At 41.1% G+C, this 21,177-nt stretch overlaps 1 protein-coding gene across 1 annotated transcript in view; it reads right to left on the bottom strand.

Annotated features, from left to right (window-relative positions):
• Positions 1 to 226: 226 nt before the first annotated feature.
• The window catches only part of LOC149174890 (kinetochore protein), a 210,134-nt gene continuing 189,183 nt past the window's right edge, over positions 227 to 21,177 (bottom strand). Inside the window, exon 13 of the mRNA XM_089421002.1 lies at positions 227 to 698. Within this exon, the coding sequence (XP_089277128.1) occupies positions 626 to 698 (73 nt within the window). The 3' untranslated portion in view covers positions 227 to 625. The remainder of the gene's footprint in view (positions 699 to 21,177) is intronic.

The raw sequence follows: 21,177 nt of genomic DNA on the forward strand, positions 1-21,177 counted from the left end.
TGAGTTATATGTCCAAATCTATGCACCACTGTTCCACAAGACTATCGTATGTTTGCCTGGCCGAGCTCTTATATACTTAACAAAAATATTCCGTGTTTCTTTTGATGTTTGGAATAGCACTCTCTTCAGGTCCAACCAGCTTTACTTGAATTACGCATTGTTTTTGTAAAAAACTTGAAAAAGGGTAGGATGGAAATAAAGAATATGCAATGACAATACTTCGATGTCACAAAGCAGTTGATTGTATAACCTCTCTTCAATGTTCCTTTTAGAAGGCTTTGAATTTTATTATGCAAACAGAAATCTCTGTAGCAGCAACATTACCCTCGTCCTAGATGGAAACTTCATTACAATGATATGTTTATACCAATTTCACTCAAACATGATTCATTTTCACAGCAAACCAAAAATTGGCTTTTCAAAAAATGCTACTGTCACAGCTACAAGCTCCTCTTGCTTCTCTTACTCTTCAATGCACAACGTTCAGCATAAATGACGCTTCAATTACATGGGTATATAGGAAAAATAGGTAGCATACATATCAACCTATACACCAGTATTAACTGAGCCTATAACCAAAGGAAGAAACAGCATAACCCTGAGGTTTCAATTTATACAAGACAATCTACAAAGGAGCCATTTCACAGAAGTACGTACAAAGAATGATCTTCTCATGATCCATAAGCTTTATTTCTTTCCTGTTTGAACAAGATATTATTCCAACCAAAATATTGTACATCAGTGACCAAACCGTTGCAGCTTTCAACATAAAACTGATCCTGTATAATGCTTCTATAAAATTAAATGCACATAAATAAAATTATGCATATATCTGCACATTCAACTTCATATTGTATAATTCTGGTGACTTGAAAATCTGATGGAATCAGTCTGTCTAATTAGTTGCATTGAAATACCTGGTTGGAAAACAAACTGTAATAGGATTTTTCAAGAATCATGTGTAGTATTAAAAGTCCAACATTATTTCATGTTTAAATATAAAGTGCATGAAATACTAGCTTGCCTTCCCAAATTTGAGCTATTAATAGGGGAATTGGTATCATCTGGCAAACCATCGTCATGAAAAAAACAGCATGAAGGTTTGTCTAAACCGCAAAGGATGTTGCAAACTCCATTGACATTCCAAGAAAAGGATGGGTTATCTTGCTCTAATCCACTATCCCAGAGGTGGAAACCCCTCTCGGAGAACCTAACAGTATGAAGATTTCAATCAAAAGAGAAAAAACATGTTGCAAGCTCCATTCCAACAAAAGTATTGATCTTCCTCTAATCCATTAGCCCACACAAGGTAAAAAGGTAAAGTGTGCCTCACAGAGACAACATAGAAGTCAACATTATCAATTTGTGTAAGTGAACATATAATGCACGATTTTAAATTTTAATTTACTCTGTAATATCATGAGGAAAAGAATGACAGAAATCTTGTGTTTTGGGAGAGTGAATCATGGATGTCAACTTGTATTAGTAGCTCTAACACAGTAAGCAAGCAGACAAATTCCCATGACACAATATCACCATGAAATTTTATCTACTTATCCACGTGCACTATTTGTAGAAGACCATCCAAAAATTGGCTTCTCTGTCTGGAAATGCAAGTTCAAAGCCGCCAACTTCTAGTTGGAGTGAAAGGAGGAGAAAGGTTGAAAAGAAAAGGTAACATTAGGAAGGCAACGCAAACAAGAAGAGAGCCATGAAATTAATGGCATATTCAAACAGGACCAATGTCAAAATGAATGCCAAACAACTATTAGCTCCCCCTGAGGAGGTGATCCAGTAACACTTTCCTGTATACCTTATTACACATTCATTCCATACATCATTCCTCATTATAGTCAAGATTAGTTTTCAAGGAATCCATTCCATCTCCAAAATGTTCATGCCATCAGAAAAACAGCCATTTTCCAAATCTGCCAATTTTGTCCTGATTTTTCAAAGTTGACGACTATGCACACTCTCATTTAAATCTTAAATTTGGGGGCTCTTTGCATTTTTATTTCCATGCCAGAGAACTTCAATTCAGCTTGCTGATAGAGGGGTAAAGATAAATGTAGTAATCTGATACTGTTAAAGTTGATATTTAATTTAGTTGAAAAAGAATAAGATTTTCACATTGTTATTGTCCACAGTTTTTTTGCCTATTTTACCAAGTCTTTCGAGTCAACAAATTTTGGACACTGGATGAGTCATTGTTGAGTCCGAATTCTACCATAATGGTTAAGGTAACTGTAACCCACCAAAAGTGGGTAACCTGTAGGGAAAAAAAAAAAATCTCCTCATTTGACAGTCATCCAGCAAGCAGCCCTATGGTGGCCCACAGATAGCTTTACATCAGAGCTTGCCATATAGACTCCGGTCAGTGCTCTCTCCCGTCCGACATGCTTCTTAAAGGAAGCTAGGTCATCTATTGGAAGATACATTAACCATTCTTGGAAGTGCTTTCATTTAATGTTTTAGAGCATACTAATATGGATCGCAGGCCAAGCTGGAAAATTGATCACTCTTGATTGTACCCTTGTTACCAGGCTTCACCTCGGAGGTCATCCTTTGCCCATAAGTCTAGTGTGACCTCCCCTAAGGTCCTTTCTTCAAAAGGAACACTAATAGGAGGCACTGATTGAAGTAGTGTGCCCAAGGTAATCAATACTTACCACATTCCATGCTTCCCTGGTTATCCACATCCATTCTTGGGGTTGATTGTCATTTGTCATTGGAACTATCAAGTTATATGCTCATCTTTGAGTCAGGGCCCGGAAATTTGCCCTAAGAGGTTGATGCAGCTGGAAGAACGATAAAAGCATATGAAGCCACAACTAAAGAAAAGAAAAATGCAAAAGATGGTTGGGACTTAGTAAGCGTATGGGAAAAATCCTAGCATGAGCTCTATCCCCCTCATTAGCCATCACCTAGTTCCTCAACATATCATGCTCGATCAAAGAGGAACTCTTGACTGTCCCAACCCCAATCAGCGAGAAACTATTAAATCTCTAAGGGGTATTGGAAAAGGATAAAGCAAGCTTGGTCTTTTAAGCTATGCAAGAAAGAAAGATAAATCATTAAGTTAAAGCCACACCAAAGGGGTGGAAAAAGCAGCCCAAGGAAAAGGGTAATGCATGCCTCCACGATTGCTCCCTCATCTCATTATAATACTCAAACATGTTGGACCCCGTCTAGTTGGTACCATGGCTATGGCCATCTTCACCGGATTTTGGCCCACTCCATTATCATTATAAATCACATGCAAATATGGATTGATGGGTCTACCTATGAGATGTCATTCCCCTTGAGGGTTGGAAGCACCTAATAGGGCTGAAGGCATCATCAGCCCTAACACAAGTGTGGTAACCTGCTTACAAAACCAGAGCTAGAAAGACATTGGAAGGAAAAATTTGTGTCAACTATCTTTGTGCCCCTAACATTGAATATGGCTCAAAATGATACTTCAATAGTTTTTTCTCTGATGATGTTGATCTAACTTGATCTTGAGGGTATGTTTTAGGAGGTTCATCACTCATGCAGCAAAGATCCTCTGAAGGAAGACTTGAAACTTATCGAACACCTTCAGAGGACATTTTTCCCATCATTGAGAGCAGGCATGACCTTGTAGTCCTAATGTTTCCCTCATGAGATGGACATTGGGCTTTGAAGAGACTCTACAGGGTGATATGCCCCTTGATAAACCTCTAGATGTTGAATCATTGTACCAAGAAGCCAAGGCATTGGCTTGACTAATGATAAGCCCATTTGGTCCCAGTACAACACCAAGTCAGTTTTGACACTATTTGATGGATCTTGCCTTGTTCTAGAGCCCAGATTATGATGGTTATCATTAAGATAATTTGGGAGGGCTACTACATCATGCCAATGTGCCAAGCTTACCTCAAAACATGCCATGTCACCCCCATATGCCCTAAAAGAGTGGCGTAAGCCTTCTTGAAGATGACGTCATGATGGAAGAGTAGTTAGTTGGAGATATATGCATGCATTTTGATGATTTCTTGGAGTGAAGAGAACTCATCAGCCTCTTTGTCACTTGATGGAGATTGTCCATTTTGATAGGATGACATCATCATGGAGAGCCTTTATTCCTACATGTGTGGGCTATTTTGATCTATTTATCACATTTGACTTTATCTTAAGGTTGACTTGTGTCTTTTAGGCATATTTTAACATTCAAGTAATTTTTTTTGGGATTCTACTTGTAAATTTGTAAAAAGTGACTTGGTTACCATCATATATATAGAGGGGAGACACTTTTCATTTGTATCATCACACATTCACAACACTTCTCTCTCTCTCTTAAAAAGTGCTTACTAGCGCTCTTGTTCCTTTCTCTCAGAAGCAATTTGATCTTGGTGGAGTGAATTGTCTTAGGAGGGATATTTTTGCATGAGTAGACTTGTTTTGGATTGATGAAGTGATTCTTAATTGAATGGAGTAATTTGATTGCTAATTTTCTTCTGTTTCAATGCCATATTAAAAGGTGCAATATCTTTAATGAAATCTTGTTTCTTTATGCTTTACAAAGTTAGTCCTTCAAGAATCGATCAAAGGAACTTTGTGTATTTCTCCTGTGATCTTAAATCTCCACTTAAAGAGAGTCGTTCAGGGTTTTAAAAGAGGCTTCTTGCTCATCCTCCCACCTCATCTAGGTTCCACTATCTTTGACCTCACCATCATTGACTCCATTACCCAACTAGGAGAAGGCACTAGACTAGCATGTGGTGGTCATTTTAATTTTTTCCTTCTCTCTTCAATTTATGGGTAACTAGGGTTAGCGTTAGCTTAAATCTGTCTGCATTTAATAGCAATTTAATGTCCATTTGTTATTGCCCTATCAAAGGGATTACATTCAATACGTATAAAAAGGAAAGATCGATCATTAGTTGCATGCTTTCCCCCCAAAATTACATGTCTTGATAATTATTAGTCATATGCATTTTCTGCTATAAAAGTGTCATTGTTTACCTAACCCTTGCTTGCCTCTTCAATAGACTTTTCTACTTTGTAGATCGTACCAATTGTAGGTTATTTTCTCAAGTTGGTGTATGCCATTGCGTTAATTTTGAGTTAACATGTTCTTTGCTTAGGTTAGTTACTTCATTAGCCCATTATCAATTCCATTAGACCATAAGCAATCACTTTAACCATCACCATATGATAATAACTAATGAAAGAACATTAAATGTAAATGCAGAAGACAAGCCAAGACAAGAGAACACAAAGATATGGCTCAAGCCAGGGAAAAACCCCAAGATGGGGAAACCCTTGATCAATTCTTATTATTATTATTATCAAATGTTCAGCAAAGGATGAGAGAGTACAATCAATGTCAACATTGACTTGTCAATGTGATGACCAGAACCATTGTTCAAAAGCCAAATAAGCACCCCAATCAAGAATATGTTCTTGCAGTCACAATTTGTCATGTTCAATGGTCAACGATATACAAAGCATAGACTAAATCTAGGTTAGGGCTTATGGGTTCATGATTGTGATACCTTCAAAATTCCTTCTAATCTTGTAGCCTTTCTCCTAAGGTCTTTGTTCACATTCAATTAACAGATCTAAGCTAATGCCAGTCCCTACATAAGCCTTTCGATCCATCTGATCCATGGAGACTAGGCCTACATCTTAGATGTGATACCAACCAGCCTCTTTGCCTTCTATGTCAAGAGACATTAGTATTGCGGCCTAATTGTACCATTATGTTAGGAGTGCGGCTTATCGTTGAAGAGAAGACCCATACAAAAGTATACCAAAAACACCATACAATAGCCCTTGACAAGTGTGCCTCTCTTTCTGCGCAAACTCAGTCTTGAAATTGAAGACAAATGAGCCCAGACTTTCTCCAAACTGACTTCGGCTTCTTGCCTGAGGAACACGGCCATGAAGGAGACTAAACAAATCCCAACATTGCCCTTATTATCTTCGCTAGAGATCTTCTTCTTCTGCGGCTATTTCAGAGAGAATAATCAGATATGGATGTGTGGAAATGAGGGTGAAGGAACCTCTATATATAAAACTCGATGGGGGTCAAGTGACGTGACCATTTGACTTGAAGAGCCTACATAGAGGTGAGGTCGACCTTCAAAACCTCATTTCTCCTTATCCAAATTTGTCAATCTCTAGGTTGATTTCGGTCCTCTCGAAAAGAGGAATTCAACACCATAATTATCTTCTTCAAGAAACCTACCCAAAGTGGAATTTGGCCTTAGTTGCCAATTTTAACACTCCCTCTCAACTGGGGAGATTTCCATCTGTCAATCCATTTATTATCATGCCATCCTGTCATCATCTCTGCATCTTGTCTCAACTCTGTTGATCACTAATATAAAATTTAAATAATGAAGAAGAATTGATCGAGAGTGAGTCACAAGACCTTGCCACTATCCACTGAGAAAAGTCAGTGCACATAACCGAGACTTGATCCCAAGTGATAAAGTTAAACATTATCCTAGACATAGGGAGTACGGTAGTACACGATGCGTCCATCGGTAGCGTTATGTTCCCTATCCACTTTTCCCAACTCATTGGCTAGATGAGAGGTACTTCCCATGTGTCCCAACAACATGGGTAGGATGATGTTGGGGCAATAGCAAGAAAAGAATAAATCACATCCTCCTCACAACCACGTAGGGAAAGGATGAACCATATCATACAGTCACATGTCACAATCATCATAGGGAAAGGATAAACCACATCCTACATGCATGCAAACCACCTAGAGTAGGGAAAGTGGTGAACCACGTCCTACGTGCATGCCAACCAACAATCATAGGAAGGATCCTACACGTGGGGAAAGGATGAACCACGTCCCACCAACATGTCAACCACAGATCGCAGGAAATGAGTATCCTACATGTGGGGAAACGATGAGCCACGTCCCACTGACATGTCCATATGTGACAAGAAGCAGATGCCTATATGCATCTCCCACTGGGGTATCCACAGGAGAACGTGAACCAGTCATCCTATGCATATCTCATCAATCATAGGGGAACGTGAACCACTCATCCTATGCATATCTCATCAATCGTAGGGGAACGTGAACCACTCACCCTATACATATGTCATCAATCGTAGGGGAAGGTGAACCACTCACCCTACACACATGCCAATCATCACAAGGGAAGGTGAACCACTCACCTTGTACATGGCGCATCAATGGGGGAAGGTAACCCACTCACCCTATGGTCGCTCATAGCTCAAGAAGTACCCCAAGTCTCCAGGAACTCCCAGAGCTCAATGTTCAATCTTAACCAAAGATCCCTTCATATAAGGAATAGTGTCAGGCTGCTTTCTGAAAATCAAGACTAGATCTTGGAGATGATATTGATGATCAGATCGTCAATGGGAGCCTCATAGCTCCACCCAACAACATATAGATGTATACACAACTTTCTACAGACATATTGATTTACAACTAGCCATATTGGCAATAGAGATCTTGGCAGCACTTAGCAATCCTCTGCTTCTTGCATATCATGATGAAGAAAATATTTGACATTCATACTCCCTCTTTCTCAAGGAGATCACAAGCCTAAGCTTGTCTTTCCAGAGTGCAAAGTGTCCATCTGGCAGTCTACTCATCATAAGATCCATCCACTTTGTAGATAATTTATTAATGCAATCAAACATGCCATAATTCTGGTAGTGTTCTTCCATAAACAGGAATGTCCTTTGTTGTACCATATAAAATGTTATCTATTGTTAACATGTAAAATATAGGGTTCTCTGAATCCTACTCTGTAATATACAACAATGTGGGCATAAATGGCTGCTGTGGAGTTTACTTAAATGGCCATGTTGGCTGCTTTTGTGCATTCTCTTTCAAAGTAACTGACTTCAGTCCTTGAAGGTGGACCTCAAGAGATATGGCACTCAGATGTGCTCTCTACTATTTACCACACTGTCCGACCAGCAACTCTCTGCAGTGCACTTTGGATCTTACTATCTTAATAAGAAGTTATTTGTGAATTGTCTTCGTGGCAAGACATACAATTGATAAATAAGACGATCATCATCTTGTTGGACAGACAATATCCATGGTTGTATCCAACTTCATAGTTCCCTCTGAATATCGGACTATCTGCAATCTGCTATTAATCCAGGGATTTTATAGTTTCCTCTGAAGCTTGACTTCAATCATGGGCTTCCCATATGATTAGAAAGCTTCATGTCAAATAAGATAATTCTGAAGTTATTCTTCAACCCATGAGATTATCTTATCACAATTGAATGATCCTTCATAGCTAGATAACAGCTATCAGCGTATCAATTTACTCAATCCATGATAAGGAAGAGTCTTCCTCATTCAGGCATCCATGTTTATAAAACTATTCTTCATAAGATTTTGGCATAATCTAATCAAGATGACAAAATCAGAATCTTCTGCTCATCATGCTTGAGAAGTCACAGAATGCACATTCTTCAAAGTACTTATCCTGATAGGGGTTGATATAAAGAACTGTTCTAAAGTGCCATGCACTTCTTCTCCTTTTCACTCCTTGGTTGACTGGTGATAATAAGGTCAATCACATATCTCTCACAAATTATAATCCTGACACCATCTAAGATAGTACTCAAGTTGCCCTTTAAATACCAGAGATAACCTGCAAAGTTCCTTCTGATGAATCAGAGTGCTGTATGTGCAGTCTTCCCAGGCCTAAAAACAGAAACAAGCCTCATGTATCGGTTCCATAATCATAAGCAACACTTCATGGATAAACTTGTATTTGACATTAATATTTTTAATTTCCCGTAGGATAGATGTAGTCTTGTCTGTGGGAGACTTGATATAATAATTTAGGCACTTGCCCCATAGGAACTTTGGAGTCCAGCACTGCATTTCTCAAAGCCAGAAGTTCCAAATCATTCATGTGGAACTCATCACAGACCTTTTGATAAGTCAACACCTGTAATTCGAATTCCTTCAGTCACCACTGGTTATCACCTTCTGGGGTTATCGGAAGTTGTTGATCCACAAACTGGAGCATATCTTAACACCATTGATGGAAATCCTATAGGCAGGAGAAGGAGGGTGATTATGATAAACCCTAAACCCATATACCAGCCAGACTTGCATTTGGTTGCAAAAATAGACTGACCAGGCATTAAGAGGTCTCCATGAAAGGTTTCTGTGAAGATGAGTAGGATGATATTTAATATAATTTTTGCACAGATGGTTCAATGTCAAATGGCCCTGCATATGTATTTGGTCACTTTCTGTGTAGGATGTGAGAACTTGCTGTTATTATTTGCCTTCAACTATAGGTATCTTGCTTTTGACTAAGGCATACTTAGAGAAATTAATTTGAATCATGCAAGTCTAAAGAATTGAACCATGGAGTTTGAGCAGATTATTAGAGAAGATACGTATCAAGCTAATGTGAAGATATAATGAGACACAGTCATGCCACTATAGAGATTCATGATGATGAGCCACAGAACAGAGTAGAAGTTGAAATAGAGAGGCCATCGTAAAAATAAACCTATGCTTGTAGCTTTGCCTATGCCAATATCATCAGACATAGGTACATCGAGAGAAAGTTGAAACATAGTTGTTGTACTGAGATCCTGAAGCAAAAATATCACTGAGCCTTCCATCGAACTGTTGCAACACTGAATATCTTGGCAGAGACTTCTTGTGACTCTTTTAGATAGACCTGTTAAGTATTCTTTCAAAACAAAATTTTAAAGAATGACAAGACTTTTCAGAATTGGCACAATAGATGAATCCTAGATCCGGTTGCAAATTTGATGTCACAAAATAGGGCTTATGCTGCCATAACTTTACCCCATAAATTCTTTTATCCATACTATGAAGTCAAACTTCCATGCTCTGAATTGTGACACCCAGGACTAAGACTTAAGTGATGTCTTTATACTGATATAGAAGATCATAAGCATAATAGGTATGCAGACAGTCCTCAAAGGTGAACAAAATTTGCCTCAGATTCCACTTAAAAACATCCAACGAGTCAGAGAAAGATTGGGCTCAAATTAGAGGATAAGATCATTGCAATTGATGCTTCATAAAATGTAAGATCAAACCTTAGGCAGAGATGAATTAGCCCACAGAATTTCACTTGACACAAATTTGATGAGGACTGAAAATATCATATAGATAAATCTCTGAATAGACTTCACAAGTGTCGAATATGTTATAGATAAAGATCATGAATTTGGCCTCAGGAGATCAACAAAAGAAGACTTCAGAAAGGCTTGGATGAATTGCTTTAGAAACCCATACAAATATCGATAATAGTTTTGCACTATACCTTAAGAGCTGCAGAGAACTTAGAGAGTTGAAATTTCACACCATAGTAAAACTCCAAAGTTCATAGACATAGCGACCCTTGGAACCTTCACTCTTGCAGGAGGAGGAAACCATGGAGACTTGAAAACAATCTTCTCTTGGTGATTGCTTTCTTCCACTCTCTTGCTTGGGCTTGTCCTCACCTCAGCTCTGATACCATGTTAATTTTGAGTTAACATGTTATTTGCTTAGGTTAGTTACTTCATTAGCCCATTATCAATTCCATTAGACAATAAGCAATCACTTTAACCATCACCATATGATAGTAACTAATGAAAGAACATTAAATGTAAATGCAGAAGACAAGCCAAAACAAGAGAACACAAAGATATGGCTCAAGCCAGGAAAAAACCCCAAGATGGGGAAACCCTTGTGTTGATTTGGGCTAGCATCGGATGTGCTCTAGCCACGAAATTGGTGGAGAGGCAAAAGCACATAAGATCTCCAAGACCCAGAAATGGTTTGGGCAGAATCTAACAGGTTTAGGAGATATGAAAATAATTAATATTTTTAATGGAGTTCCTAAGTCTAAACTTAAGAAAAATAAAATATTAATGGGTATTAATATAAAATTGGGTTAGAATGGTCCAAAAGTCATGGATCAAGCCAAATCTAATCTTAGTCGTTGATTAGAGATTTAATCTCGGCCATTGATGGACCAACGAGAAAAGTATAAGAGGCTTGAGGGTCAGTGGGAGAACACACTAAGAGAGATCAAGAACTCGATTTTTTGGGGCAGGGTTTGCTGAGGAAATTGAGTGAGTGATCTGAGTTGCAGCTGAGGGGCAATGAATACATAGCAGAGAGGCAAAGTTAGTACCAAGAGGATCAGCACAGAAGCCAGGAAAGGTTAACGCAGAGCCAGCTAGAGGCCACGCAGAGCCAGCCAGAGGCCACGCAAAGCCAGCCAGGATCTACGCAGAGCCAGGAGGGCCAGCGTGTGAGATGCAGAGGCTGACGCAGAGCCCAAAGAAGTTGACACTGGGCCAGAGAGGCTGATGTTGGGCTAGAGAGGCTGACACTAGGCTAGAAAGGCTGACGCACAGCCTAGAGGCAGCGCTAGGAGATTTTTCGTAGGACAGACTGGGAATTGGAGAGCCAAATAGGGTGACGTAGTCCCTATCAGGGTGACGTAGTCCCTATCAGAGTGACGCAGAGCAGCAGAAGCTATATTGTTGTTGTGGGCTCGTTCATCAGGTGATTTAGCTGGAATATTTGTCTCCGACTGAGAGGTACTACTGCCGAGGACATTCTCTGTTAGGTGAGCCATTTTTGGCACCCAGGTTGTATTCTGAAACTGCATAATAATAAAACCCTCTGAATAGTTGCATCGGTTTTCCTGCATTGGGTTTTTCTGGGGACATTAGTCCAAAAACAACGGTGTCACTTGTGTGCTTGTTTACTTTCAGCTTATGATCTGCATGTGTTGATATTGTACTTGTATTTATTTTCAGTATTCACATGGTAAATAACTTGTTAAGTAATTGAACAAGTAGGAAGAAATAAATCAGATAGTACAGTAAGAATTTCTAACGGGTTAAACTTAGAAATTCCAACATGGTATCAGGGCGTGGTTGCAGATCACTGGATAACTGAAGGCATCAGTCGAGCAAAGCAATAGCAACAGAAACAGTTGTCCCGAGTGATAGAAGTTGTTCCTAGCATAAAGCAGCGAGGAAGGGGTGACACAGAGAGCCTGCGTCATCAGTTAGAGCCAGGAGGAGGATCAACGCAGAGGCAAAGAGGAGCAGACCTGACCTATGCAGTGCCCAGTCATCTTTCTCAGTCAGGAAGGATCGACGTTGTGGCCAGGAGGTGCAGATTTTGCCAGTGTCGGGATTGCGCAGAGCCTAGAGGCTCAGACCTTCAGATTGATGGGGCATAGGAGGCTGTGTGTAGTTTGCGGAGCGAAGCTGGTGGGGTATTGTGGTCAAAACAGTACCTAATAGGGCAAGACCAAGGAGGAGGGAGTTGCTGCCGAGGATTTCTAGCCAAGGAATTGTTGAAGTTTCTAAGTTTACATAGTTTAGAAACCCTTCATGCACTTTTCCTGATTTATTCCTACCTACTTGTTATTTTTTCTTTAACGAGTTATTTACAAAGTAAATACTGAAAACAAACACCAGTGCATGCTCAACATATTACAGATCAGCAACTAAAAGAAACAAGAACAATCACACCACATGACACCATTATTTTTGGACCAATGTCCTTGGAAAAACCCAATGCAGCAAAATCGGTGCAGCTATCTGAGGGTTTTCTTATTAAGCAATATCAGAGTACAATTTGGGTGCCGAAATTGGCCTACCCAACAGAGAATTTCCTTAGCAGCTATACCTCACAATTTGAGAGAAATCTCCTGGATGAAACCCCAGAAAATCCTTCCAACAGCTCCTCAACACAAAACTGCTCTGCAACCCTAGCATCTACCCAAACTAGACTGCGTCAGCCCCTCTCCGTCTCATGTTGGCCCTCCGTCAGCCTTTCTTGGCATGTGTTAGCCCCAGGGGGCCCTGCGTCAGCTCTGGGAGCCTCTGCGTCAGCTGCGCTGGCCCCTCTGGTGCTCTGCACAGCACTTGGCTGCCTCTGCATGGCCCTGCGTGAGCCCTTCTTGTCTCTGTGTCACCCTCCTTGGCTGCTGCGCTGCTCTCCCGGCACAATATCCACCTTCTCTGTTTCTTTGTACTCAATGCCCATCAGTTACTCTCCCGATCACTGATTCTATCTCTCTTAGCAAACCCCGCTCTAGAGAATAGAATGACTAATCATCTGGTGTACTCTCCAAGTGACCCTCAAGCCTCCTCTTATAACTTTCCTGTTGACATCTCAACGGTCGAGATTAAGTCCCTAATCAACGGCTAAGATTAGATCTGGTTTGATCCATGTCTTTTGGACCACTCTAACACAGATTCATATTAATACACATTAATATATTATTTTCCCTAAGTTTAGACTTAGGGACTCCATTAAAAATATTAATTATTTTAATATCTCATGATCTGTTTAGAATCTGCCCAAACCCTTTCTGGGTATTGGAGATCTCATGTGCCCCAACCTCTCCACCAAATTTTGTGGCTAGAGCACATCCGATGCTACCCCAAACCAACAGGAATCTGGATCAGTGGTGCAGTTGCACAAACGATCGGAGTGGGGCATCTCGACATTGGCAGAGGGGTTTCTGGAAGGGAAATCGAGACTCAAATGGAGTCAAATCAAGAACTTTTGGACGGAAAGTTGAGAGACTCAGCAGGAGTCGATCAGAGGACTTCCAAGAGGGAAGTAGAGAGACTCGGAAGAGTCGACAGAGGAGCAGCGAAATGGCAATGAATGGGCTAAGAGATCAAAATAGACTGGACGAAGCTTCCAACTTCGTAGTCTGGAAGGCCAGGATCTTGTCCATTCTAGACAGGTATCGCATCAAGCACTTCGCCTTGAAAACGATAGCGATCCCAGTTGACCCAGCTGAAAATGAGAAGTACGAGGAGGCAATGACCAGGTCTAAGTGCATCATCCTTGACAGGGTCAAGGATCATGTGGTACCACATATTGCCGAGAAGAATACAGCAAATGAGATGTGGGATGCCCTGGAGAAGTTGTATCAGCATACTTCTGTGCAGAGGAAGATGTTACTTGAAAATCAGTTGTTGTCTTACCAGATGCAGAGGGGAGAGCAGATAGATATCTTCCTCAGGCGATTAACGGAGATCCGGGAACAGCTGACTTCCATAGGGGCCATGTCGGATGAGGAGATGTTGGTGAGGACCACACTGAACGCAGTCTCAAAGGACTGGGAGGTATTTGTCTAGAGCTTATTGGGCAGGTTGAACCTTCCGGATTGGGAGGAACTGTGGGCAACTCTTCATCAAGAAGAGATCAGACGGCTGACCAAGGCGGGAAGTAGCGGTAAAGGGGTCAGAATCAAGGAGGAAGAAGAGGATGCGGCTCTAGCATCTGCGAGAAAGCAAGAGTAACAGAAGAAGAAAGACCTCTCCAAGGTCAAGTGCTTCCATTGTGGGGAACTGGATCACTATGCGAACCAGTGTCTGAGGAAGAAGAGCAAGGGAGAAGCTTCTGAGACCAAGGCAGCGCCAGCGAGGGCGGAGAAAGAAGTGGAGACAGATCACGAATGTGCCATGAGTGATCATGCGCCACTTGAGAGAAAGTGGGGAGACATCGAGTTGTAGTCATACGGACTACAGACGATGAGGGGCAGGATCCTTGAGGTACCCAACCTCTTGGATTATACCTTGCTATGGGAGCCTCGAAGAGAAGTAGCAAGACAGGCGGGATGTCGATGGAGACAGATGCGGATGGAGCGACAGAGGGTGCTACAGTGCAGGAGTTCCGGGGCAGCATAAGGCAACAATGCAAGATGCATGGAGTTGTTGCAACAACGCAGAGGTCAGTAGAGGGAGCACTTGTCAACAACAGAGGGAGCTTCAGCATCGGGAATGTTTCTAGCCTGACAAAGATATCAGAGTTGGGAGGATCACTTGCTTACTTCACAGTAACTCAGTTGCAGTGCAACAGTTAGCAGTGGCAGTGTTATGGGCAGCACGATGCAGCATGATGAGAGGGGAGGCAGTGCAGATGCAGTAGTGGCAGTGGCAGGGCCATGGGCAGCATCACAGATGCAGAGGGAGTTGCCGTACAGATGCAGTAGTGGCAGTGGCAGGGCCATGGGTAGCAGCACGAATGCAGAGGGAGCTGTTGTACAGATGCAGCAATGGCAGTGGCAGGGGCATGGGCAGCAATATAGGATGTAGCAATGCAGAGGATGTTGGGCAGGGAGGCCTACCATTAGCACAGGGACCGATGTTGGATGATCAGGGTGATACTCAGTGAGGAGTATTACTAGAGCACAGTCCTTGCTAAGAAGGAGTGTTGATTTGGGGTAGCATCGGATGTGCTCTAGCCACCAAAATTGGTGGCGAGGCTAAAGCACACAAGATCTCCAAGACCCAGAAATGGTTTGGGCAGAATCTAACCGGTTTGGGAGATATTAAAATAGTTAATATTTTTAATGGAGTTCCTAAGTCTAAACTTAGGAAAAATAAAATATTAATGAGTATTAATATAAAACTGGGTTAGAATGGTCCAAAAGTCATGGATCAAGCCAAATCTAATCTTAGCCGTTGATTAGAGATTTAATCTCGGTCATTGATGGACCAACGAGAAAAGTATAAGAGGAGGCTTGAGGGTCAATTGGAGAACACACCAAGAGAGATCAAAAACTTGATTTTCTAGGGCAGGGTTTGCTCAGGAAATTGAGTGAGTGATCTGAGTTGCAGTTGAGGGGCAGTGAATACATAACAAAGAGGTAGAGTTAGTACCGGGAGGATCGGCGCAGAAGCCGGGAGAGGTTGACGCAAAGCCAGCTAGAGGCCATGCAGAGCCAGCCAAAGGCAGCCAGGAGTTGCGTAGAGCCAGAGAGGGCCAACATGTGAGACGCAGAGGCTCCAGAGGCTGATGCAGAACCCAAAGAGGCTGACGCTGAGCCAGAGAGGCTGATGGTGGGCCAGAAACGCTAATGCAAGGCCTAGAGGCAGCGCTGGGAGATTTTTCGTGAGACAAACTGGGAGCTGGAGAGTCGGATAGGGTGACGCAACCCCTATCAGAGTGACGCAGAGCAGCAGAAGCTGCATTGTTGCTGTGGGATCGTTCATCCTATGATTTAGCCGGAATATCTGTCTCCGACTGAGAGGTACTACTGCCGAGGGCATTCTCTGTTGGGTGATCCATTTCTGGCACCCAAGTTGTATTTTGAAACTGCATAATAATAAAACCCTTTGAATAACTGCACCAGGTTTTCTACATTGGGTTTTTCCGGGGACATTAGTCCAAAAACAATGTTGTCACTTGTGTGCTTGTTTACTTTCAGTTGATGATCTGTATGTGTTGATACTGTACTTGTATTTATTTTCAATATTTACATGGTAAATAACTTGTTAAATAATTGAACAAGTAGGAAGAAATAAATCAGATAGTACAGGGAGAATTTCTAACGGGTTAAACTTAGAAATTCCAACACCTTGATCAATCCTTATTATTATTATCAAATGTTCAGCAAAGGATGAGAGAGTACAATCAATGTCAACATTGCCTTGTCAATGTGATGACCAGAACCACTGTTCAAAAGCCAAATAAGCACCTCAATCAAGTATGCATTCTTGCAGTCACAATCTATCATGGTCAGCGGTCAACGGTAGACAAAGCATAGACTAAATCTAGGTTAGGGCTTATGGGTTCATGATTGTAATACCTCCAGACTTCCTTCTAATGTTGCGGCCTTTCTTCTAGGATCTTTGTTCACATTCAATCAACAGATCTAAGCTAATGCCAGCCCCTACATAAGCCTTTTGGTCCATCTGATCCATGGAGGCTAGGCCTACGGCCTAGATGTGATACCAACCAACCTCTCTGCCTTTTGTGTCAAGAGACATTAGTACTATGGCCTACCCGTACCATTCCATTAGGATTGCGGCTTATAGTTGAAGAGAAGACCCATACAAAAGTATACCAAAAACACCATCCAATAGCCCTTGACAAGTGCGGCTCCCTTTCTGCTCAAACTTGGTCCTAAAATTGAAGATAAATGAGCCCAGAATCATTCACAGATAAGCCCAAACTTTCTCCAAACCGACCTTGACTTCCTGCCTAAGGAACTCAGCCCATGAAGGAGACTAAATAGATCCCAACCTTGCCCTTATTATCTTTGCTAGAGATCTTCTTCTTCTGCGGTTATTTCAAAGAGAATAATGAGATATGGATATGTGTAAATAAGGGTAAGGCACCTCTATATATACAACTTAATGGGGGTAAAGTGACGTGACCATAGGGCTTGATGAGCCTACATAGAGTTGAGACCAACCTTGATAATTCACATGTGAGAGAACATAAATTCAAAAACCTATTTCTCCGTATCCAAATTTGTCGATCTTTAGGTCGATTTTTGTCCCCTCGAAAATAGGAATTCAATGCCATAATTATCTTCTTCAAGAGACCTGCCCATAGTGGAATTTGGCCCTAGTTGCCAATTTTAACACATTGTGTACACTAAATTTGCATATCATAAAAACTCTAACCTATAGCATTTTTCTTCTTAACCATAAAGGTGTTAGGCAAGTGTACTTGAACTCTTGGCAACTCTCATCTTAGCCTTTTAAGGCTTGGCCAATACCTTTCTTTCAATTTGTAGACCTTGCATCACACTTGAACCCTCATTATTTGAATATCTTCCTAGTGATTCTTTTTAGTGAAGCCTCCCTTATGGGGATAAGATCCACCACTAAACAGTTGAAGAGAAGCCATTGAGGTGACAGCGATAGTTGATCCCTTGTTGCCATAAGACCTAGGTTGACTAGTGAGGCTTTGCACTAGGAGTTCTAGATTTTGTGGTTACAATAACAAACTTGAAGATCAACAGCGAAGTGTGACGGCTAGTTCACAAGAACAGATTCTATAGCATATAACTAATTCACAATTACTAAGAAACTAGATATGTGCAATGAAATTCTCAATTTTTCCATAGTTTCAAAAGGACTCATTAACATATAATACTCAATTTCAATACTATACAACATGTTCTAAGTCACAACACTACCATGCAATTGTTATGCAAAAACTTATTTGTTAAAATGTTGTAACATCACTCTTGGCCACAAACAATCTTACCTTATATGATTATTTGTACTTTTAGACTTGGTTAAGGTCATCTTTGTACACATAGGCTCATAAATCCCATTGGGGAAAGTGCCCAACCTCTTGACTAAATATATATAATTTTCCTCACCCACTCCCAATAGTAATTATTCAATCATGTCACTGTCTTTCAATCTTAACAAAATGTTTTACCTAAGGGTACCATGGTTGGGCTTATTTCTTTTTAGGGTCACACTCTTCTTAGTTGATTTCTCTTCAAGTGTTGCACAGATCTAGTCTCTGTTTATGCTTCTCTATAATGCGGACTTTGAATTTTAAGATGGTTTTGTTTGATTATCTCTCTTGTGAATCTCAACATTGTGTTAGAGAGTGTGTGAACCTACTCAATTCAATAGCTAATCCAAATATTTTTTGCTAGTACCATTTAAAAGCTTTAGTAACTCCATTGTAAGATGCCTCAATTGGTCGATGTTGGCTTGGCATGGCAGATTTGACCAAGGATAATAGATATATTTTTGGAGTTAGTTTTCCCAACTAGGGGTTTTTAGGGTAATTTCTAGTGCCTCTATGTGCATGCATTTTGTATTGTTTTTTGATATCTCTATTTTCACATTTTAACATGTGGTATCAGAGAAAGGAAACCTAATTTTATTCCATTTCTCTCGTTGTTTCGTGTTAAAATTGGCAACTAGGGCCAAACTCCATGTGGGTCATCTTATTAATGGCAGCTGATATTTTTCTTGGATCCCTCTCATCGAGAGGTGTAGGATTGATCTAAAGATCATCTCATTCTGATAAGTATTCATGGATATATGAATTTATTTGTGTTATGGGACAATTCATCAAGGTCGGCCAGCGACCAAATAAACCTCACATGTGCTCAACGTTTTAGTATAAATAGAGGTGACTTGAAAGTCATTTAGACACACACTTGGGATCTCTTCCTCTCTACTTGTCTTTGGGTTTTAGTAGGAGGAGAGATCCTAAGGGATAACGTTGTCCTAATCTAGAGGGAGTGCCCTAGGCTCTACGCTGCCCTAATGAAGAAGCCCTAGATGCAGGAGGAAAGGGAGATCTAGCACGGTGAAGGAAGCCCTAATGTTGCCCTATGAAGAAGCAGTAATACACAGCCATGGAGGATCTAAGAAAAGACCCTATCTGCTATCCTAAAAGGCACCTATATGCAACCCTAAGGAGAGAGACCTATGTGTTGTTCAAAAGAACCTTAGTCGCAGTCATGAAGAGGTTTTAGACTACCCTAGTCACAATCCTAAAAAGGGTGGTTTAAGCCGCAGTCCAAGAGAGAAGATCCCTGCTCCTATATGCTACCCAAACCAGCCCTATACGCTGCCCTAACAACCGTCAACAGAGGCTACTTAGCCGCAGCAAAAAGGGAGTTGTTTAGAGGATCATCTATACATAGCAAGGTAAGACCTAAACACAGTCATACTACACTGTTTTGGAAGGGTTTAGGACAGCCCTTAGACGTAGCGACAAGGAGACTAAGCCGCAGTCTATACATAGCCAAATGCAGCCCAAAGATGATGATTGGATGCCCTAGCAGTAGCAAGAAGAGACAGCAAGGCAATGTCACTTCCGGACAGCATGGAGAGCTTAGATCAGAGGCCATGTTGTTGTTGAAGAGCGGATTAGTATGAGGACTGTTTGAGGGTGCAAACAAGTCTTGAACAGGGTTGTCTCAAGGATCAAGGTGCTGTGTGTATGGCTGTTGAGACCAGCCCAAAATCAAGATAGTTGGGACTGCAATCAAGGGGTTTTGAAGTGAGTTGTAGATGACAGCTATAATGTGATAGGCAACATGCCTTATCACCTCAGATCAAGAGACAACGTGGATAGGCATGGGGCAGATCTGTGCACAGTATTGTGATAGGTGGCAGCATGATGAAGGCATATTGTGTTGTATAGTGCAGCCTTGGGGCAGCAATGAAGCTAGATGGAGCAAGCAAACGGGATAGTCGTATGGCAAGCATGGAATGGCAATGTCACTAACAGTGGGACAACATTATGGTACATGGGACAGTAGTGGCAGCATGAGGTCCAACAATTGAGTGCAGCATGGTGCAGCACGGAGAGGTGCAGCATGTGGACGAGATGCAGCACAATGATAGGTGAAGGAGTCACCTTGGAGAATCAGTTGAAGCAGCATGTCTTCAACTGATCTCATGTAGAGATGATCTATTCTCTTATCTAGAAAGTCTAAGTGTTGACTTCTGTTGAAAATGTACTATTTCTCTCTCTCTCTCTGCTGAACTATTGAAGAACATATAAGAAGAATTGATCAAGGGTTTCCCCACATTGGGGTTTGTCCCTGACTAGAGCCACATCTTGTGTCCTCTTGATTGGCTTGTCTTCTGCGATTTATATTTATGTTCTATCTGTAGTTTATTTTAATGCTGATGTGATTGCTAATCTGGAAAAGATATTGAGCTAACTGTGAAAATTGAAATAAATTGCACTAGCATAAAACATACATAAAATTAACATGGTATCAGAGCTGAGGTGAAGACAAAGCCCAAGCAAGAGTGAAAGAGTAATCATCAAGACAGTTGGGAAAGGATCAATGGATTCCTCATCCCTCTTCTAATTCACCAAGGGTGAAGTCGAAGCAAAAAATATTATCAGAGTGGTGCAGCGGAAGTTTCTAATGGTCTACCTGAAGATCACTTCTATGGGAAGTCTGGATCTAAGGGTGGAATAAAAGGCAGATGCCTTGGTTGAAATAAGTTCGGCCATTATGCGAAGGAGTGTCCGACTGGCAGGGACACATCACTTGATGATGATAACAATCATTCTAGGGACATCTTCAATGATTAGAGGAATGACAGGTAATGCAGGTCATCAAGGACATGGCCGACTCTTCAGAGAAAGCAAGGAACCCCTGGTATGAAGAATCAAATGTTGTTTATGATAAGATAAAGAATTGTTATCTTGTATTGGCCCTCTCCTTCAGATTCTTTGGGAATCTTGCTTATTGATTGTAGTGTTTCAAGTCACTCCATCAGATAGAAGGGTGCTCTCTCTCTAATTTGGTAGAGATGGAAACATTCGTGGGATTATACTTGGAGTCGATGCCACCTATCCCAGAAAGGGTGTTACCCCTCAATTGAATGAGGGTAACTCGATTCATCTACAGAATCTCTTTTATGTACCTGATC

Source organism: Pinus tabuliformis, chromosome 4_1, assembly GCF_031772625.1.
Source record: "Pinus tabuliformis cultivar Carrire ecotype Pingquan chromosome 4_1, CPIR1, whole genome shotgun sequence".
Lineage (NCBI taxonomy): Eukaryota > Viridiplantae > Streptophyta > Pinopsida > Pinales > Pinaceae > Pinus > Pinus tabuliformis.